This window comes from Paramormyrops kingsleyae, chromosome 6, assembly GCF_048594095.1.
Source record: "Paramormyrops kingsleyae isolate MSU_618 chromosome 6, PKINGS_0.4, whole genome shotgun sequence".
NCBI lineage: Eukaryota > Metazoa > Chordata > Actinopteri > Osteoglossiformes > Mormyridae > Paramormyrops > Paramormyrops kingsleyae.
This window is the reverse complement of record NC_132802.1, coordinates 541102-562767: the sequence shown is the minus strand read 5'-3', so window position 1 is coordinate 562767 and position 21666 is coordinate 541102. Positions and strand designations below refer to the sequence as shown.

The following is a 21666-nucleotide window of genomic DNA, read 5'->3' as shown; positions in this document are numbered from 1 at the left end:
TAGGTTAACAGACGTTTTACCTAAATGAAAATACTGTTGCGCGTACGTAGAAAGCATTTCGATGAAGAGGCTAATGCATAATTTCAGGCTCGCACCGGCAATATTTTAACGAAAATGGTACGCTTCGTTTGAAGTGTGCGTTATATGAATTATGAATTATGAATAAAGTTCTATTAATGTTTTCCGCAACCATATACTTCTACAATGTATAAAAAGATCATTCTGTTGGTCATTCTGTAAACGCATAGGATTAGCGAGACGTTCCTTAAATCCTCCGTCTTTGTTTACTTGCTGTTAAAGCTACTCTGCTGCTACCACCCAGATAACTCTAGGTAACTTTGTTTAAGGGGTTATCTTTATAAATGTCCCAAGAGACCAAGAGGTGAACAGTAGGCTCACAGTAAGCCTCACATTGACTCTGATGCACCTGTTGGATTCGGCACTTTCCGCCTAAGCCGAGCGTCTACGACACCGTTAAAGTACATGAACAGCAGCGTATATAGCTCTGAGGTTAGTCCTGACTGGATATTGCAAGGAGGAGCCGTGTCCTGGACACATCATTTTGGACTTCTCCCGCTCTTCCCGATTTTAGTAAACCTTCTCAGGACACAATGCAGACTCATCCTAAAAATGTTTGGCAGTTTTCATGTCACATTTGGTGTTTTTTTCTTTTTGCATTAGAAATTAAAGCGAGAGATTTGCCAATGTGTAAGGAGGTAAGGACTTTTGCTGGAATTGAAAGTGGTTTTGGACATCGGTTATTACAATTAACCTGTAACATTGCCGTATGAAGTCTATACATAAAATACATCTACTTGCATGTATTTCTACATAATTATTAGGCAGCTGTCGCGTTTTTGGGGCTAGTTTTTTTGTTTTTCATTTGCAATTTGAATTCACTCTAATCCAATATTATAATTATTGTTGTAATGAACCTGAAAGTAAATCTACCAGCGCTAGCTGCAATGCCACGCTCGTTTAGCGACATATGGTAACTGCGGATTTCCACGAGGAACTTCAAGCAGCTGGAACCGAATTGACTTATTTACTGCTGCCAACATATCAGGAGTTGTAAATTGTTTACCACGGTATATGTAATTAAACGCATAAGAAAAATAAAATAGGTCAATATAGGCTTCATGTTAAAGAATAATCACATATTAAATGGTCCAGAGGCGTGCGAAATATATATAAACAATTATATTAACTTGTTTTCTATAGTATCATCGCTTTAGGTAGAAACGTTAACTTTTCAGTGACTCTACATAAACTTATATTGCACTGAATATACCGGCGCTCTGTGGTTAATGAATGAGCCTTTCAAAACAGCGCGATTCTGCCGTCTGCAGAAGATGCTGTCCGACGGGACCCTTACAGTCGGAGTGAGCGTCGTGTGTCACCATGACACGGCAACTCATTTACTTCTCTGTAAATTTTCGTTATACCAGGATGTCGTTATAAAAGTCTCAATGGAAAACAGATTCATATCTAAACCGCTATTTATATATCGGATACGTTCCTTGCAGTTTTCAGGTTCGCTCGGCATAAAAGATGCTCCTCAGTGTTTGGTTAATGTGTTTGGGAATAGTACGGATCTGATGTGACCGCATTCCCTTTGTAAGACTTACCTTCCTGATGTGTTTGTTAGAAGTTGTTCTTTTTTGAGTATTTTTGCAGAGTTGAAAGCAGTTTGTAATTTACCCATCACCCATTATAATAATTAGCATTATTAGCAGTATCTGGGTCAATTAAAGATTTTTGCACTTATAATGTGTACCGCGTGTTGCTTAGCCATGGGTGTTTTTTGAAATTGATTTAGAAAATGAAAGGTTGAACAGTTTATTATGTACAGTATGTGTCCTTGTTCAATGACTTCCGTTAACAATTGTGGATTATCAGTTGCTTATCAGTACAAATAAAAGCAAACGAATAATTATTGTTTTATGTTTGGCAGGTATAGGCATTGATAGCCTGTTTTTGCTATCTGGCCCTGTGGTAATGCAGGAGTTAATAGCCTACCAGAGAAGGGATCTTATCTCTAGGTGTGTCTGTGTCATACCATATAAGCAAAAATGTGTGAATCCGGCAGCTGCTTTACCTGCAGTGAGAAAGGTTGGAGTCAGGATTTCCCAAGGATGTCTGATTCCTGTCCTCTAAGCTAACACAGAGCGGATGTGCTACCTAGAAAGGCCACAGGTTTGCAGAAGGATTCATTAAGCAAAGACGAAAATAAGAAAAGTAGGTCACATGCATGTGACACAAAAATGTCTAAAGCATGCCTGTGCTGCCAGCCTGTGTTGCCAGCCTGTGCTAACCCTAATACATGGGAGTCTCTGGGCCGAAACATAGCTCTTCCACTAAGATTTGGCCTCAGCTACCTTCAGTTAATAAAAAATAAAATGCTGTGTCCCGTTTGGAGCCAGTACAGGACACGATTTGTCCTGTGTTTCAATGTTTGGACTGAAATACAATCTAACTTGTACCATGAGACCAATCACCCCCAACAATTTTTCTTGTTGGGACCCCCCCCCCCCCAACTCAAACAGCCCAGGGGCATCAGCCCAGATTAACATGCCTCCTGTCAATTCCTGTCCTATTTGCTTAGTAGTTGCAGTGGTGCGGAGTTCGTTAGGTTAATATGAGCTCTGCTCTTGACAAAGGTGTGAGCTCATGTGCCGGTGGTTGGCCTGCTGCTTGCTTTCTGCTTTTTGCTTTGAGGGTAGTCTTACTGAATAGCTGTTAAAGCACCCTCCACTTTTGTTGCTGTTGTGCTTTGAAGTGTTTTATCACTAAATTAAGAATCTGCCCGTTTTAAAAATCAGGTGTCTTGGAACATTTTCTTTCTTGCAAAATAATCAAATAACTGGGTAAGATTTCAGTGTTGTATTCAAAGTCTTTACCTCTTTTAACCATTGATTTCTGTTCTCCTTGTTTTGTAAGATTTTCTCTAGTTTTCTCATGAAAAGATGACTGTTGTAAAATGTTAACTGGACATCTATCCCGCCTCATCCATAATGGTGACAAACAGTGACCCTGTAGGTCCATATTCTGAAAAAGACACAAGTGTGTATGTATACAGCGCCCTGTGGGTGGCGATGTGCAGTAGCCTGCAGTGTGTATGTATTCAGCCCCCTGTGGGTGATGTTGTGCAGCACGCCTGCAGTGTGTATTTATTAAGCCCCCTGTGGGTGATGTTGTGCAGCATGCCTGCAGTGTGTATTTATTCAGCCCCCTGTGGGTGATGTTGTGCAGTAGCCTGCGGTGTGTATGTATTCATCGCCTTGTGGGTGATGTTGTGCAGTAGCCTGCAGTTTGTATGTATTCATCGCCTTGTGGGTGATGTTGTGCAGTAGCCTGCAGTGTGTATTTATTCAGCGCCCTGTGGGTGATGTTGTGCAGCACGCCTGCAGTGTGTATTTATTCAGCGCCCTGTGGGTGATGCTGTGCAGCACGCCTGCAGTGTGTATGTATTCAGCGCCCTGTGGGTGATGTTTTGCAGTACGCCTGCGGTGTGTATTTATTCAGCGCCCTGTGGGTGATGTTTTGCAGTACGCCTGCGGTGTGTATTTATTCAGCGCCCTGTGGGTGATGTTGTGCAGTACGCCTGCGGTGTGTATTTATTCAGCGCCCTGTGGGTGGTGATGTGCAGTACGCCTGCGGTGTGTATGTATTCATCGCCTTGTGGGTGATGTTTTGCAGTACGTCTGCAGTGTGTATTTATTCAGCGCCCTGTGGGTGATGTTGTGCAGTACGCCTGCAGTGTGTATGTATTCATCGCCTTGTGGGTGATGTTGTGCAGTAGCCTGCAGTTTGTATGTATACAGCGCCCTGTGGGTGATGTTGTGCAGTAGCCTGCAGTGTGTATTTATTCAGCGCCCTGTGGGTGATGTTGTGCAGTACGCCTGCGGTGTGTATGTATTCAGCGTCCTGTGGGTGATGTTGTGCAGTAGCCTGCAGTGTGTATTTATTCAGCGCCCTGTGGGTGATGTTGTGCAGCGCGCCTGCAGTGTGTATTTATTCAGCGCCCTGTGGGTAATGTTGTGCAGTACGCCTGCAGTGTTTAATCACCCTGCCCTGTTGCTGGGCAGGTTACCCTGTTAATATGGAGCTAGCTGGCCTGCCTGGGGTTTCACTTCGGAGCATAATTCCATCTGACCCTGAGTGGAGCGGCAGTCCTAAGCCATGCTTGGCTCACGATAAGCCTAGGGCAATTAGCATCGTATCCACGCGGGCTCCATCATTCGGGACGAGGGCACACTTGATCTGATATTGCCATCCAAGGTTCAACAAAATCCTCTCAAGGATGATGAGCCCCCTGCTGTACAAAACATATTGCAAAAGAGCAGCATGGTATTGAATTATACAGATTGAAACACTAGATGGGACACTTTGTTCCATGAAAGGTTCTAATGTTCCTTAAACATACACCAACACAGCAAAAGAGCATTAATGGCACAGAAAAAAACAGAGGCCCTGGGGCTGAATCCAGCCATTTCCATTTTCATTAATCAGTAACCTTGATGTGAGTGAAAAGGGGTTTAGCTGCATCTGGCTACAGGTGGCCCCAGCTTCACTATTTAATGAACGTCTGCTCTGTCGCGTTTTGGCATCTCATTTTGCTGCCTAATAACTGGTCTTTAAACAGACATTCAGTGAGCCATTCAATTTTCTAAATGCATTTTCCTGATGCACCTTGATTAGGAAAGAACTTGTTTGGAAAGTGAATTCCCGGGATCGAGGAGCATCAGAAGCTTGTATCTTGCGACTGGTGTGTTCATGAAGTCGGTGATCAGTGACAGTACATTGCCCCATTTTTTACAGATGGATTTTTGCTGTCAGTGAATTCCTTGAGAAACATCCTTCCTCTGAGTAAATATGCGTGGGCCACACACTCACTGTCACGATGATAGTGTGTCTGCCAGTCTTCCTTCCAGAATACAGTTAAGACTTCAGGCCAGACAGGCTTCTGTGCAAATATTTATTTTCTGCTTTATTAACAGAGGTGTTTCTGGGAAAGCACAGAGGATTCCACCGCTTGTCATGTTTTCAGTTAATGAGTGTTCCAGTACAAACTTAAATGATAGATAAAGATATGTGTAGGTACAGGGGCGTTGCTAGAGATTTTGGGCCCCATGAAAGCATATCATATTAGGCCCCCCAGTCCAAACCAATCCAGTTATTTTCCTAATTTTGTAGGGCCCCTGTCACTCAGGGGCCCTTGGAATCGTCCTAGCTTTCCTCCCCCTTACGGCGCCCCTGTGTAGGTATGGATACCCCATGTTCTTATATCCAGTCCGTTAATAACATATGGCTTTGACCCTAGTGATTGATTCAACTCTCATTAAAGAATATCTGTTACTTTCCAGTGAAATCCATGTCTCCTTTTGTGGAAAGCATCTTGGTCTCAATCCCCTACCCAGATCATCTCAGTGATGTTCTGTTGGCTTAAGAGCAGGTTTCCATGCTGATTCACTACAACATCAACAGGTACATTAATGCTGTTTGTACTGTTGGGATGTTCCTCAGAGTCCATTTCTGTGCCTTTAAAAGGTACAATTACAAGGGTACCAACCCTAGTGACAATACAAGGTACTAATTTTCATATTTTTTTTCTGAGAGTGTACATTGATGATGGTGATGATGATAATGAAGATGTTTGGAGAGTTTACATTATTGACATTTATTCCACAGTAGGTTAACATGCAAGTTTGTCCATCCCAGACAAATTCATTTGCAGTTTATTCCAGCATATAAGCTGAAGACGTGTACATTTTCCCAAGTATAGGTGCTTAGTTGGAGAATGGCTCAGTCTTTGGCAGAAACCTTTGTGTGTGTTTGTGTATTTGCAGTCAGACTTTCACTTTGAGTACACAGAGTGTGACGTTCTGGGCTCCCGCTGGCGGGTGGCTGTCCCTAATAAACCAGACACCTGCACGGGCCTGCCGGACCCAGTGAGAGGCACCGAGTGCTGTAAGTCTAACCCTTGCCTGACTTCACAATCACTCCAAAATACTTGCATTCAGCTAACACTCTTATGAGACACATTCAGTTTCACTTATGTATCAGTTTATACAGTCAGGCTGTGGTTTCAGCAGTTCATGGGAAGTACCCAGCTGACTTGGTATTCTCTGGGCTGCAGTCTTCCTTGATTAGCTGTTAGCCTGTTAATAAGACTATTAGCATTGAAGCAATAGCTTGTTAAACATTATCCATTAGCCTACTAGCCATTAGGCCTTACCTGCTACCTGTTTCAATTCATTAACTGTCAGGCAATAAGCCATGTGCCTTGAGCTTGCTCTCTCCATCCACCCGCCAGCATTCTCCTGCAAGGCTGGCGAGTTTCTGGACATGGAGACACAGGAGTGCCAGAAGTGTGCCGCTGGAACATTCTCACTGGGGACTGGAGTGTGGTTTGATGACTGGGACCACCTGCCAGCTGGCTTCTTCAGCTATGGTGCAGATACAAGCATGGGGACTGCTGTCTCCAACTGCTCCAAGTCAGTGTCACGCAGGAAAGCAGTGGGTGTGCAGTGGGTGGTGGCTTTGGAGGGACTGCACACAAAACTGTTGTGCAGGAAACATAATGTGGCTCATCGCTAAGACCACCACTGATGCTCACTGGCTTAAAGGGATGCAAGTCGGCTGCAGAAAAAACAATTGTGTGACAAAAGAATAGTTTTTCATTAGGCTGTCATGATTTTTTTGTACAGTAGATTCCCTTTCAATGCAACTGAAGTACCTACAAAATCATCTCAATTGCAGATTTAGTAATGATTTATTATTTTGCAACGTAAATGGTTTACTTTAATCCAAAGTAATTTACAAGTTTATCCATTTATACAGCTGAATATTTTACCTAGTTTTTGAAAGGTTCTACTACTTGTTTTGCAATTATGTTCTTCCAGAATGCACAGTGGCTATGTGTGAGGAAAAACAAATTTACTAATGAAACAGTAACTCATCATTTAGGTTCATTCTGAGTTTCCCTCATTTTGATGTTCAGCTCTATTTTCAAGCTTCACTCTCTATTACAGCTCAACCTGGCTTCCAAAGGGCGACTACATCGCATCGAACTCTGACGAATGCAGCTCCACTTTGACTTACGCGGTTAACCTCAAGCAGACAGGCTCCGTCTCCTTTGAATACTTCTATGCTGACAACAGTGTCTTCTTTGAATTCTATGTGAGTTCTTCAGTTTCCACCTGAGTTCTCTACTATTTTTCACCTCAAGCCCTAAGGGCTGGCTTTTAGCACCATTTATAAGAGTCTGCAGTTCAGACGTGGCTAAAATATTCAAGTTCCTGTTTCAGAAGCACGATCTGGTCAGAGTGGGCAGGATTGCTTCTGGACCTAGCCGTGCCATATTCTATTTATTTCGTGCTCGGTTTAATCCCATGCCATACTTAAGATTAGTCATTGTGAGTTAGCTTTTTTTTAAAAAAAAAAGCCTTGTAAGTAGTACAGGAGACTAAATCTTGTGTAAACATAAGTGTTTGGTTTTACTTATATCAGGATAAGTAAAGTGGCCAGCGTGTTTTCCCTGTGACCTTGGTTAAATGAAGACGTGACACAGCCATGAAAGCTTTTTTACTGTGGTTCATAAGCATGATACTGCAGATCAGTTGTACTGCGAGAGCATGTTTAGCTTTGGTTGGGCTACAATTTGGAGGAACCAACCCACAGAGGCACGAAAACCCGAAAGCTGAGTGGCAGCTGGGCCTCAGTGACCTCAGTGACATTCCTACAGGTCCAGAACGACCAGTGTCAGTCCACAGAGTCTGAGAGCAGGTGGATGAAGAGCACACAGAGCGACTGGGACACACACTACGTGAGTCTGATGCTCTGGCCTCACACTGCAGCTTGCTGTCCGGGTGCCTGCTGAGGTGGGAGGAGAGCAGGGCATGCTGGATGAGCATGTGACACAGAAATCCATCCCCCTGTAGGTGGAGCTCAGCCATGGAAACAATGTGCTGTACTGGCGGACCACTGGTTTCTCCATGGGGACAAGCTCAGTCAAACCAGTGCTGTTACGCAACGTTGCCATTAAAGGTACAAACCATAACCTCAAGCAGACAGGCTCCGTCTCCTTTGAATACTTCTATGCTGACAACAGTGTCTTCTTTGAATCCTATGTGAGTTCTTGGTTTTGCTTTTTCACCTCAAGCCCTAAGGGCTGACTTTTAGCACCACTTATAAGAGAGTCTGCAGTTCAGATGTGGCTAAAATCTTCAAGTTCCTGTTTCAAAAGCACGATCTGGTCAGAGTGGGCAGGATTGCTTGTGTGTAATGTGGTACGCCCATAGGGGTCACTTACATATCTGAGTGCTTTCACTGCAAGCCTAGATAGCCCTGTGTGTAATGTGGTCTGCCCTAGGGGTCGCTTACACATCCGAATGCATTCACTGCAAGCCTAGATAGCCCTCTGTATAATGTGGTAGGCCTGCAGAGGTGGCTTACACATCCGAGTACTTTCACTGCAAGCCTGGATAGCCCTGTCTGTAATGTGGTCTGCCTGCAGAGGTGGCTTACACATCCGAGTACTTTCATTGCAAGCCTGGATAGCCCTGTCTGTAATGTGGTCTGCCTGCAGAGGTGGCTTACACATCCGAGTACTTTCACTGCAAGCCTGGATAGCCCTGTGTGTAATGCAGTCTGCCCACAGGGGTTGCTTACACATCCGAGTGCTTTCACTGCAAGCCTGGAACTTACAGCGGGGAGGCAGGAGCCGCCAGGTGTGCCCCCTGCCCAGCCAACACGTACTCCAACAAGGGTGCCACTTCCTGCCAGTCCTGCGCAGAGGACTTCTATTCTGGTGACCGCCTTTTCCCAGATTTTTTCCAGTATTAATTGGTTGATCGATTATTGGTTCTTTTTAAAAGCAATTTATATAAATGCTCTTGGTGGTAGAAACTGCGTATTTATTAATAATTGTATTACATTTTAAAATCAGCAGTGTGGAGGGGACCTATGGCTGTCCTCCTGTTCATTGATGGCCCTGTCTCTTGCTGGAAACCTTATCCTACCTTCACTAGCCCTCTGCCTGTCATTTTCTGATAACCCTTTGTTACTCCGTCCACTCTCTGTACCCCCCTTTGCCCCCCCTTTGCCCCTGTCTCCAGGCATTGGGTCAGGAAGCTGTGAGCCCCGGCCTGTGTGTAAGGAGAGTGACTACTTCTACACCCACATGCCCTGTGACTCCAGCGGCAAGGTACCCAAGTAGTGGCATCCTTCTACATTATTATCATTATCATTATCTTCGTTTCATATATCTTCTAAGCACTTATCCAGTACATGGTAGCAGAAAGTGGGGATCTGGAACCCATAACAGGCAGCAAGGCAGGGAAACACCAGGCATACACATGGATTTACTCATTATTATTATTCATGACGATAACTGGAATATGAATCTATAGTGGATAAATGGTGGGAAGGTAGTTGGATGTTTGGATGGATATTTTGGTGACTCAGGTCTGAAATTTGATTATAGGGTTAGTGTTTCTCTCATGCTGTCCTGTGGATTATGCTTAATATATATATGCCTTATTTATTTAGCTGGTGTATGTGAGTCACTTGTGAAATTCAGGGCAGCATACAATCTGATATACTCACAGGTACAGCAGCTACAGTAGTGCACTTTGAACAGCAGGCATTGGATGGTATATGAATATACCATATACCAATATATATGTAACTACTTTATTTTCTTCTTTGCTTTTCTGTATGTGAAATAATGTATGGGAACTTTTTATGGTATGAGTGTATATTTAATGTGTGTTTAACCCCAAACTGGACCCTTGTGGACCCTGGTAACCCCCCCCCCCACCCCAAACTCACACAACACCCCCCAGACCCAGCTGATGTTTAAGTGGATCGAGCCAAAGATCTGCAGCGAGAACAGCCCTGACGCAGCACGGCTGCCGGCCTCGGGGGCGATGGAGCCGTGCCGCCCCTGTAACCCTGGCTACTTCCCCGTAAACGGCTCCGGCTGTGAAGCCTGCCCCCCCGGCTCCTACTCCAACGGCTCAGGTGGGGGCAGCCAAAGGGCCGGCGGCTTGGCGGCTGGGCGGTCCACAGAGCAACAAGCACAATCCAGCAGACTAGGGCAGAATGACAGGCGTTTCACTCCTTACTTCTCAACAGCATGTGAGCAGTGCCCAGCTGGGACAGAACCGATACTTGGGTTCGAGTACAAGTGGTGGAACACGATGCCCGGCAACATGAAGACGTCCGTGTACAGCCGGGAGTACAGTGACTCGGACAGAACCACAGGTGTGTCTGCCTCAGCACCGTGCTACAGCTGTTGTGGAACTACATTGGGGCCCTCTAGTGGTGAGATGACAGGACGCAGCGCATAGACAGGACGCAGCGCATAGACAGGACGCAGTGCACATAGGTAAACATAGTGCAGAGAGTACACAGTACTCATACAGAATACCCTGAAATCTGAATTACTAGTAAATGAATAAATAAAAATAAATTACTGGATGGCAAAGGCAGCCAAATACTTTTCTTCATAAACTGAACCTGAAATATAAGAAGTTTTTAACAAATGATGTCCTAACTGGAGGGGACTGAGAGCTCAGTGATATTTGCAGCTGTTTCCACTGGCCACTGCATGGTCTTGTGGTCAGGGACGGTGCAGTTCCCATAGCAGACAGTGCCATTGCTGGTCAGGACACTCTGTGTGGTCCCCCTGTTGGATGTGGTGTAGATGGGGGCACCCCCTCCTGGTCTTTGCAGGAAATGGAGGCAGGGCTGGTCTCTCTTGGTGATAGAGGTGGTGTTAAGGAGCAGCTGCTGTGATGTGCACCTCAGGATACCTGACGCATCTCCACAGAGTAGCTGATGGTGGAGAGTGATCATCGCGGCGGTTCCTGATGTCAGCATTCACCCCTTTTTAAATCTACGTTCACTGACAGACTGTCACTTTTGTCCAGTCTGCTGGCTGCTCCACTTTTGCTCTGATTCTGAATGGTGGTCTGTCTGGCCTTTTCCGGGTCCTGACTGCTGGTGCTGTTGGCAGCGTGGGAGGTGGCTGGGGAGTACATCTACACCACCCCTGGGGACGTGGACTCGGACTATGTGGTGCTGATGCTGACGGTGCCAGGGTACAGGTACGGGACAGAGCGGCCCACTGTCCAGTCTGCGCTCGGCAAGCTTTTCCACACCAAGAGAGTGTCTTGTCTTACACCTCACTAACGTGAGGTTTCTGCTTTGGCCCGTGCAGACCAGCACAGCTCACGGGCCGGGAGACACACAACAGTGAACTGTCCCGGATCTCCTTTGTCTTTGAGACCAAGTGCACAGCTGACTGCATGCTGTTCTTCAGCGCGGTGAGGAATTCTCCCATCTCGCCTTTCTTCTTCCTGGAGACAGAGAGAAACTGTAGGAATTTCTGAGACATTTACCACCAAGCTTGGCATGAGCAAGAAATCAAGTAAATTAATTTGTATAGCACCTTTAAAAACAACAGGAGATGAGTTTAAAATAATAGGATGATTGATTAATTTATTATTTCAGTTGACTCTTGTAGTTAAATCAAGTTTCTCAGATTTTAAGTTTCATACACCCAAGCGCTAATTTTTGACTTGAACTCTTCACTGGCTGTGTGCCATTTGTTTGAATTTGCATTATAATCCTTCTGTCAGTTGGTTATGTTGTTCTCCTTATTACTTTTTAATCTTAGTCATTTATCTTTTTTTTAAAAAATGCTTATAGTTTTTGCTTTTTACCCTCCCTATTTAATTGTTTAAATGTTTGTCTTGTTGAGTTTATTGTGCAGCACTTTGGTTGACACCTGCTGTATTTTCTATATCAATAACAACGACTCGACTAGATCACCCATTAATTGGATGCAAAGTTTTAATTTCCATATTGTGACTGGCTGAAGATGGCCTCTATTTTGGGAGGGAGCCTGCAGTGACCCATCTCTGAACCGCTCTGCCCGCGTCTCTGGCCAGGGCCCCAGTGAGTGGAGCAGCCAAACTGTGGAGCACTGGGAGGGCAGTCGGGACCAGCAGTCCTACTCCTACATTGTCAGGAGCAACGACACCACCTGCTTCACCTGGGCCTTCCAGCGGACCAGGGCTTACGGCACGGTAACTTCAGTTCAGTACACGGTCAGCGACCCCCAAGCTGTTTCAGTCCACTGAGGCCCCCCACCGTTTCTCACAATGGTGTGGTTATGAACCGCGGGTGGCGGGGGTTGTAGCGGTATATCGCCCGGGGGTGTTAGCTGGGAGCCCTTTTCAGCGGAGGCTCTGCAGTAAGCCCATGCAGTGGGGTGCACGTAGAGATGGTCTGTAAAGACTCAGTAAGACTCAGTTAATTGTGCTTCGTGTCAGTGGAAATTTCACCAAAATCATGTTTATATGTGAACAAAATTGGAGGTGGGGCCACACGGCAAATGGGGAGGGGGTCCAGCGAAGAATGGAGTGCAGGGACATATAGCTAAGCTCTGTGTAACTGCCCTGCCTTGTTCATCCCCCAGCAGAAACAGTACCTCGCCGACTTAGCCAAACTCTACTACGTCAAGGTCAGCAATGTAATTGGGGGTGTGGCATCTGGGTGCCGGCGCTGCCTATTGGACACGTCCACGGGGGGCGTGTCTCCGGTGGGCGGAGAGTGTGTGCCCTGCCCAGCTGGTCACTACATGCCGAACGACTCCAGCATCTGTCGGAGTTGCCCTGACAGAACCATAGTCTGGGTGGAGCAGCCTGTGGGGGAGGAGGCCTGTCAGCCCTGTGGCCCCAACACTCAGAGCAACGAGGTGAGGGTACTCTCCTGCCTGGTCCTCTAGCGTCTTTAGCCAAGGAGCCAGTCAGCCACTTCTGTGCACTTCTGTTTTTTCTTATAGTCATGCAATCATTTTACTATCAAACAGTAAATTGTACTGTATATCTGATTGTATACTACATGTTAGTCATGTGTGTTTTAGCATCGTATGCCATGTGCTTACTGGCTTAGGTTCCAAGCTTACAGGACTTTAAGCTGGATAAGCAGCTACATACAGTCAGATGGATGTATATTTTGTGTATTTGCAACGCATTAACAGTTGAATTCCAGCACTTTTGATAGATAGTGTTCACTGGATCTAGCTAGTCATCCCAACATGTGCTGCTTGTGACTAGAATTCACTAAACAGTAGCTGATTACATCCAGTGAGTAAATGCTGTGAATACAAGCTGTAATACATCATGAACATTTTCTGCTGCTATGCTGCTGACATTCTGCATGTGGTTAATCATACATGGAATGTACACTGTCCCTCCATCTGCTACGCTGCCGACACACTGCATGTAGGTTAATCCTACACAGAATGTACACCGTCTCTCCATCTGCTACGCTGCCAACACACTGCATGCAGGTTAATCCTACACAGAATGTACACCGTCTCTCCGTCTGCTACGCTGCCGACACACTCAATGCAGGTTAATCCTACACAGAATGTACACCGTCCCTCCATCTGCTACGCTGCCGACACACTGCATGTAGGTTAATCCTACACAGAATGTACACCGTCTCTCCATCTGCTACGCTGCCGACACACTCAATGCAGGTTAATCCTACACAGAATGTACACCGTCTCTCCGTCTGCTACGCTGCCGACACACTGCATGAAGGTTAATCCTACACAGAATGTACACCGTCTCTCCGTCTGCTACGCTTCCGACACACTGCATGAAGGTTAATCCTACACAGAATGTACACCGTCCATTCATCTGCTACGCTGCCGACACACTGCATGCAGGTTAATCCTACACAGAATGTACACCGTCTCTCCGTCTGCTACGCTGCCGACACACTGCATGAAGGTTAATCCTACACAGAATGTACACCGTCTCTCCGTCTGCTACGCTGCCGACACACTGCATGAAGGTTAATCCTACACAGAATGTACACCGTCTCTCCGTCTGCTACGCTGCCGACACACTGCATGCAGGTTAATCCTACACAGAATGTACACCGTCTCTCCGTCTGCTACGCTGCCGACACACTGCATGAAGGTTAATCCTACACAGAATGTACACCGTCTCTCCGTCTGCTACGCTTCCGACACACTGCATGAAGGTTAATCCTACACAGAATGTACACCGTCCATCCATCTGCTACGCTGCCGACACACTGCATGCAGGTTAATCTTACACAGAATTGTACACCGTCCATCCATCTGCTACACTGCAGACACACTGCATACAGGTTAATCCTACACAGAATGTACACCGTCTCTCTGTCTGCTACGCTGCCGACACACTGCATGCAGGTTAATCCTACACAGAATGTACACCGTCCATCCGTCTGTTACGCTGCCGACACACTGCATACAGGTTAATCCTACACAGAATGTACACCGTCCATTCATCTGCTACGCTGCCGACACACTGCATGCAGGTTAATCCTACACAGAATGTACACCGTCTCTCCATCTGCTACGCTGCCGACACACTGCATGCAGGTTAATCCTACACAGAATGTACTGTCCATCCATCTGCTACACACTGTTACATAAACTGTATAGCAGACCAGCAGATCATATATAAATGTGCTGTTACTCTGATAGCATACTGCATGTACTGTGACATTCACACCGGCCACTAATGGGTGACACTGTGTCTCAGGACCGCACCGCCTGTGTGAGCGACTGCACCCTGTCGTTGCCACTTCAGGGGGGGGGCCTGGCTCACTACGACTTCTCCTCACTGGCTAACACCACCCACTTCCACAGCAGCGCCCGTTTCACCAGCAAAGGACTGCGCTACTTCCACCAGTACAGCGTCAGCCTTTGCGGAAATGAGGTGACCCTAATACTTAAGACCAGTAGAACAGTCTGTGTAATGCAGCATAGTTGTGTTGGTTTATATGTTTATATTAATTCATTTAGAAGACAATTCCACAGAGAATTACAGTTAAATGCATTAGAGTATCAGGTGCTGAGTAAGTAAACAGTCAGGGTGAGCTCAGTAAATTAAATGTAGCCTCGAATCCCCATAATGTGACAGAGCTGTAAAAATAGGGAAAGAATTATGAAAAAGCATCCTAACCCATAGGTCTCCTGACAGAGAAATGTGACCCCTGCCTAAGAGCTTAAAACCTGAGAGCTCATATTCAAGGCACATTCACAAACAATCAATTAATCAGTTTGGCACGACTTATGACCTGTAACATTGCAGGTGCAGCCTTCAGTCTGCCACCTCACACAGGCCGGAGTAACCCATTGATACACTTTTTATAGCCCTCCCCCCCCCCCAAAGTCTAAGTAAGCATGTCAATGGCCTACACAGAGTGCAAATGCGGGGCGTAAATGTGGCGTTTGTGTCTGGGGCTTCGCAGGGGGGGCCAGCTGCACTCTGTGTGGATAATGTCACAGAGAGTAAAAGGGAGGTGAAAGGTCACGTGTGCCAGTCCACTGTGGTGCCATCTCAAGTGAGGGGCCAGAGGTTGGTGTCATCTCAGCCGTTCAGCATCGGCGACACCCTGATCGGTAACGTCCCTGAGGATTCACCTCATCTCCTTATCGCTCTCCTCCCAGTACAGTGTGGCATCATAATTTGGTTCCAGTGTCGTACATTTACTGTCCTTGAATGAAAGCCTGCTAATCATTCACATGCATGTCCTATTTTTAATTTAATTTAGAATGTCTCTTGCTTCTCTGTGCAGTGTTTCCTCTGGCAGTCAGGCTTATCAGTCTGGCCTTGATTCCTACCAGTCAGTGAAGCGTCAGTGTAGCTGAAGTTTTTGTTTAACAGTAACTTTACTCCTTGACCTCCTTCTTCTCAGGCATCACTGCGGACACCGTCTTGGACAATATCTCTTCTCCGACAGCCTACTTTCCCACTGACTCCAGCCTGCCTGATGTCATCTTTTACTATCGGTGAGCAAAGCCACATAAGTAATATAATAGTTAATGCCCAGGCAGTTTGTTTCATTCTGCAATAACATCACATTAAGTTTGTTCATCACCAAACAATGTTCTACATGTCCGGAGGAAATCGTGTTAAAGTGCTATAAACAGATTAATGGCATTTTGTTCTTTTAGATATTTCTACTGACAGAACATGCAAACATTCATAATCTCATTTCTATTGAAAATCTGGAGAATTAAATTTGCATATTTTTAATTTTTTGCTGATGTTCAAATGTTTTCCTGATCATTATGATAGATCAGCGGAGGCGACCCTGGCATGTAAAAAGGGCCGATCCTCCACCATTAGAATGAGGTGTGACCCCTCTGTCTTAACAAATGACCAGCTGTCTCTCCCGAGGTAAGACACACATGGTATGGTCTAGTAGTGGGGAATGTTAGTGAATTAATAGCTAAATCACCACATAGTCAAATTAGAGGCAACCTCTACTGGAATAAACTGGGAAGTACAACTAAACAATGCTAATTCACAATGAGTCCCTGAGACCATAGGATAAGAAGATGGATGGATGGATGGATAGATTGAAATTTTTGTGGTCTGGCTACATTAGAAAGAATAAACAACTCCCAGCATAATACTCCCCCAAAAGAAAGAGAGAAATAAGAATAAAGTGTAAACACTCTTCTTGATTTCCAGTGAACGTGCCTTTCTGCTGCTGTCAGGGTCATTAAAATGCATGTGCATTTGGACTGTGTGTTGTGAACACTGGCTGTGTGTGCGGCTCTGCCCTGCAGCATGTGCTCCGAAGGAACGTGCGATGGCTGCTCTTTCCACTTCCTGTGGAGGACTCGGCACGCCTGCCCGCTCTGCTCTGCCCATCACTACAAGGAGATCATCAGTGGCTGCGATCAGGGCATCCAGGTAGCCAGAGATGCACTCGGGAGATACTGAGCAGTGGGAATTCAGACATTGATGATACACTGAACACATTATGCCCTGTTACACTGAGCACCATCACACTGTGTCATCACTGTCCTGTGTCCATAAGCACTGAAGTACTAAGACCCGGAGCAAATTTATAGCACTCTGGCACTGAACCGTCATGTTTGAATTCCTGTTTGAATTCATGCATGTGTATCTGTGTGTGTGTGTGTGTGTGTGTGTGTGTGTGTGTGTGTATGTGTGTGTGCATGCACCAGAGGACCACCTACGTGTGGCAGCAGCCTCTGCAGTGCAGTGGGGGGATCCCCCTCCCGGCTCAGAAACTCAGTGCCTGCGTCACTCTGGACTTCTGGCTCAAGTTTGGTGTCTTGACGGGGGGCGTGGCTGCCCTGCTGCTCGTTGTGCTCAGCTGTTACTTCTGGAAGAGGACACGCAGGTGAGGGGTGGGCCTGTAGGGGGTGCTGTGCAGACTGAGCAGTGATTGCATAAGTAAGCAATTGAAACAAATTCTTTATAAAACGTATAAAACGTGAGACTCACGCAATATATAGATAAATAGAGACTCCAGGCTCATGATGTGTATGTCTCTGCAGGCTACAGTATAAGTACTCTAAGTTGATCACGAACACTGGGGAGACAGAGTCCGACCTCCCTGCTGCAGACAGCTGTGCCATCATGGAGGGTGAGGACGCTGAGGACGATCTCATCTATCTCACCAAAAGGTCCATCTATGGCAAGATCAAGTCCTTCTCCAGACAGGTGTGCATATGTGTAACTGGCCTTAACAAATACAGTGTTTCTGTTTGTTTCACATGTCATGGGAGACCCTTCCAGGGGCAATTGCCTCCAAAAATATATCTCTTCCAGGGGGATACCAAGGTGTTCCTGGGTTTGCCCCGGGTTCGCATCTGGAATTTAAAAAAAGGAAAATGTTAAACATATGATTTTGCAGATCGATCCACTGCCCCCTGGCATTTTACTGGTATGTGAATTTTTGTAAGACATCAAAAGGTTGTGAACTCCTCTTTCAGACTATAATGGGTCATGGATTCTCTCAATTACAGCATATTTACAAATGGGGTGAGGTAAAGGCTTCACCCCTCCAGAATTGGGCATTTGAATGCTTTCTCTGTATTATGTGCCTGCAGATAGCATGTTCTTCCTGTGCTGCGCTGGTTTCCTTTAGGCACTCTGTTTCATGGTCCATTTTCCTGCAGTCCAAAGACCTGCAGTTAGGTTAATTGCGGAATCACACTGAGTGTGTGTGTGTATGTACTGCAATGAACTGGCATCCTGTCCAGAGTGTACCTCTGCCTTGTGCCATGTGTTTCCTCAGATAAGCTTCAGGCCAGCTGGATGGTATTTGCAGATATGAGATTGTATGTTTAAAAGACAACATCTATGGAACGTAACCTCAGGAGCCTGAGCTGGTGTGGGAGATAGAGAGATACTGACTATATATAGTCGGGCTCACCTCAACGCACAGCTTGGGTTCTGGAACCAAAATCCTAGAGAGGGGCTGGACTCTGTTCCACTCTGGTGTTGCCCATGGGGAGAGGCACCGAGCGGGGGAGGGTCTGCTTATAGCCCCCTGGTTCGGTGCCAGTGTGTTGGAGTATTAGTCCGATGGACAAGAGGGTTGGCTCCCTTCGACTTCGAGTCAGGGGAAGGGTTCTGATTGTTGTGTGCACGTATGCGCCAAACACCAGTCCAGAGTATCCGGCCTTCTTGAAGACCTTGAAGGGGGTGCTTGAATGGCGCTCCTTCTGGGGAATCCATTGCTCTGTGGAGGACTTTAATGCTTACATGGGTAATAACAGTGAAACCTAGAAGGGTGTGATTGGGAGGAATCACCTGCCCGATCAGAATCCGAGTGGTGATTAGTTATTTGATTTCCATGCTAACCACAGTTTGTCCTTAACGAATACCATGGTCAAACATAAGGGTGTTCATAAGTGCACTTGGCACCAGAGTACCCTAGGCCACAGTTCAATGATCGATTTTGTAATTGTATCATCGGATCTGCGTCTGCCTATTTTGGATACTCGGGTGACAGGTGGAGCTGAGCTGTCAACTGATCACCAGTTGATGGTGAGTTGGATCCAATAGCGGGGGAAGATGCTGGATAGACCTAATAGACCAAACATATAGTGAGGGTGTGCTGGGAGGTTCTGGCCAAAGGCCCCTGTCTTGAGAGATCTTCAACTCACACCTCTGGCAGAACTTCCCTTCTCTCCCAAGGGAGTCAGGGGACATTGAGTCTGAGCTTGGTTGGCTTGTGGGACTCCTAAAGCAGTTTTCAGGTTCAGGTAGATCAAGCGGAAAGTGGCTGTTTACAGCAGGGATGAAGAACTGTTGACCTCAACTGGGGATATAGTCGGGTGGTGGAAAGAAAACTTTGAGGATCTCCTGAATCCCACTGATATGCCTTCCTTGGAGGAAGTACAGCTTGAAGGGGGACCTGTTGAGGTCACTGAAGTAGTCAAAACAAATTTCAGTGGTAGGACTTGGGGGGGTGGATGAGATTCGTCCTGAGTCCCTGACGGCCCTTGATGTTTTTGGGCTGTCTTGGCTGACATGCCTCTTGGCATCATCATTTGATGACCTGCAGCATGTACTGGGCGATTTGCGGCTGAGTGTGAGGAGGCCAGAATCAGCACCTCCAAGTGGATCTGCACCTCCAAGTCTGAGGCCATGGTTCTCAACTGGAAAAGAGTGGATTACCCGCTCTGGGTGGGGGATGAGTTACTGCCCCAAATGGAGGAGTTTAAGTACCTCAGGGTCTTGTTTACGAGTGAGGGATGAAGGGAGCGGGAGATCGACAGACAGATCGGTCCCGTCCTCTCATGGCGAAGAGGGAGCTGAGCTGGAAGGCAAAGTTCTCAATTTACCAGTCAATCTACATTCCAAACCTCACCTATGATCATGAGCGCTGGGTAGTGACTGAAAGAATGAGATCGTGTATATAAGCGACTAAAATTAGTTTGCTCTGAAGGGTGGCTTGGCTCAGCTTTAGAGATCACAGACATTCAGGAGGGGCTCAAAGTAAAGCCACTGCTCCTCCACATCGAAAGGACCCAGTTGAAGTGGTTTGGGCATCTATCTAGGATGCCTCCTGGACGGCTCCCTGGGGAGATGCTTCAGACATGTCCAACCAGGAGGAGGCCCTGGGGCAGACCCAGGACATGCTGTAGAGATCATACCTCTGGGCTGGCCTGGGAACGCCTTGGTATCCCCCCGAGGAGCTGGAGTAGGTGGCTGGTGAGATGGAGGTCTGGGCATCCCTGCTACCCTATCCTGGATAAGTGGCAGAAAATGGATGGACGGATGGATGAACCTATGATTTCTACTATGTGACTTTAAAATTGTGTTAAAATGTTAATATAGAAAGATTAAGGCAAACAAATTTTCACAACAAAACAATGCAGTTCTGAGAGGAACATACAGTATATGGGTATCTCTGTATTAAATCATAATAAATGTTTGTGTGACTGGGTGTCTTTTCAGAGAACGTCAGATGGATTTGACTCCGTCCCTTTGAAGTCATCATCTGGCATGGAGATGGAGATGAATTGAACAGCTCAGCTGCAGAGCAGAAAGGTGGAGGTCTGCATGACCACAGGGGAGGGCACAGCAAGGACATGGACTGTGACATAAGCCTGATTTGGGCGAGTGTCACTCTGCCACCTTCTTCTCAGTGGATGTTCTACCTGAAACATTTTTTAATTATGATTTTGTCAGGTTTTGTTTAATGGTATCGCTCCGTCTCGGGATCCGGTGGAGTAAGTTTTTGTTAATATTTCTTTCCTGATGTTATTTTTCAAAGAAGATTTAAATCTTAATGTTTTATACTATATATATATATATATATATATATATATATATATATATATATACACACATATACACACACACACACACACACACACACATATACTGTATATATATGTATATACAACATACCCATAACTGTGGAGTCTACCTTTCATCCAAAAATGTGCCAGCAGCTGTCCATCATGTTTATTTATTTCTTTGAATAGGGAAAATAAATTTTGATTGAATGTATCAGAAATTATATTTATTTTACATTGTTAAATTGTTCCCATAAGGTGTTTAGAGCTGTCCTTCATTTTCAATTATCTGAAGTGTGGTTGTAATCATGTTCTGAAAGAGTTTCCCTCATAGCTAGCTATTCTTTATACATTTACAATAATCTGTTATAATGTGTCAGACTTTCATGTTAAAGGTAAGACAGGTGTAACACTAATTCAATAGCCTATTATCGTGCTGGTATTCATACCATTGACCTTTACTCATGGCGACTGAGGATTAGCTGCAGCTCACAGTTTAGCAAAGTGTCCTGTTTGTTCAGCATTACTCTGCCTTGGTGATGCGGTTGGTTCAGTAGAAAATTAAAGCTACTCAAGCCTATTTTTAAAAAGGATTACATCTAGACAAAAATGTTGAAAATGCAAAGAGTTTGTTTATTGACATTGCAGTTGTTCCCATATTAGCAGACAGTTTTTTAGAACAAGAATGTACAGGTAGACTTTGGAAATAACAGTACTGTCATTTCATTGCAACTCTGCCATATCTTAATCTTACAGAAAGTACCACTTTCATACTACTGTAAATGCAAGTTCTAAGTGTAATTTAGTGTAACTGTACAGATAGCCAGGTTGCCTTACTATAATCTGAGCCTCTGGATGTTTGTTCTGTTCACATTATTTTCTGAAAGTCAGTGCTAAAGCTTTCTGTGTTACCGTTACAATGGGGACCCAAGCCCGTCTTATTGCCTTCTGGTGTATAAAATATTTTTTTCTGTACTGTGTAGTTTGTGAATAATTTTCTCAGTGTGAAA

At 45.6% G+C, this 21666-nt stretch overlaps 1 protein-coding gene and 1 long non-coding RNA gene across 5 annotated transcripts; one reads left to right on the top strand and one right to left on the bottom strand.

Moving 5' to 3' along the window:
- Window positions 1-166: 166 nt before the first annotated feature.
- On the top strand, window positions 167-21631 carry elapor1 (endosome-lysosome associated apoptosis and autophagy regulator 1). 4 transcript variants are annotated; one of them, XM_072713282.1, is made up of 22 exons: window positions 167-510; window positions 682-716; window positions 5850-5970; window positions 6317-6497; window positions 7035-7182; window positions 7748-7828; window positions 7944-8049; window positions 8663-8812; window positions 9120-9208; window positions 9849-10026; window positions 10141-10269; window positions 11024-11114; window positions 11228-11333; window positions 11961-12098; window positions 12491-12769; window positions 14619-14795; window positions 15331-15481; window positions 15778-15871; window positions 16161-16262; window positions 16658-16784; window positions 17063-17241; window positions 17399-17891. In XM_072713282.1, exons 2-22 carry the CDS (start codon window positions 705-707, stop codon window positions 17739-17741), a joined length of 2982 nt encoding a protein of 993 aa, XP_072569383.1. In that variant the 5' UTR covers window positions 167-510; window positions 682-704; the 3' UTR covers window positions 17742-17891. The 4 variants fall into 4 exon arrangements, with proteins under 4 accessions (XP_072569383.1, XP_072569384.1, XP_072569382.1 ...); XM_072713283.1 differs by lacking the exon at window positions 167-510 and adding an exon at window positions 20313-21631 and having other exon boundaries at window positions 522-716; window positions 17399-17564; XM_072713281.1 differs by lacking the exon at window positions 167-510 and having other exon boundaries at window positions 522-716; window positions 12494-12769.
- On the bottom strand, window positions 10253-20323 carry LOC111835995 (uncharacterized). The gene is made up of 5 exons (XR_002836323.2): window positions 20009-20323; window positions 18280-19671; window positions 17346-17713; window positions 17075-17223; window positions 10253-11366 (listed from the first exon to the last, which is right to left on the bottom strand). It is a non-coding gene; the product is annotated as an uncharacterized lncRNA (long non-coding RNA).
- Window positions 21632-21666: the final 35 nt, after the last annotated feature.

Coding starts and splice junctions, on each gene's coding strand:
- elapor1 (XM_072713280.1), top strand. CDS start 612: ATGCAGACTCATCCTAAAAATGTTTGGCAGTTTTCATGTCACATTTGG. Junction 9,209..9,848: donor CCTGTGACTCCAGCGGCAAG/GTACCCAAGTAG, acceptor AACACCCCCCAG/ACCCAGCTGATGTTTAAGTG. Junction 15,482..15,777: donor CATCGGCGACACCCTGATCG/GTAACGTCCCTG, acceptor CCTTCTTCTCAG/GCATCACTGCGGACACCGTC.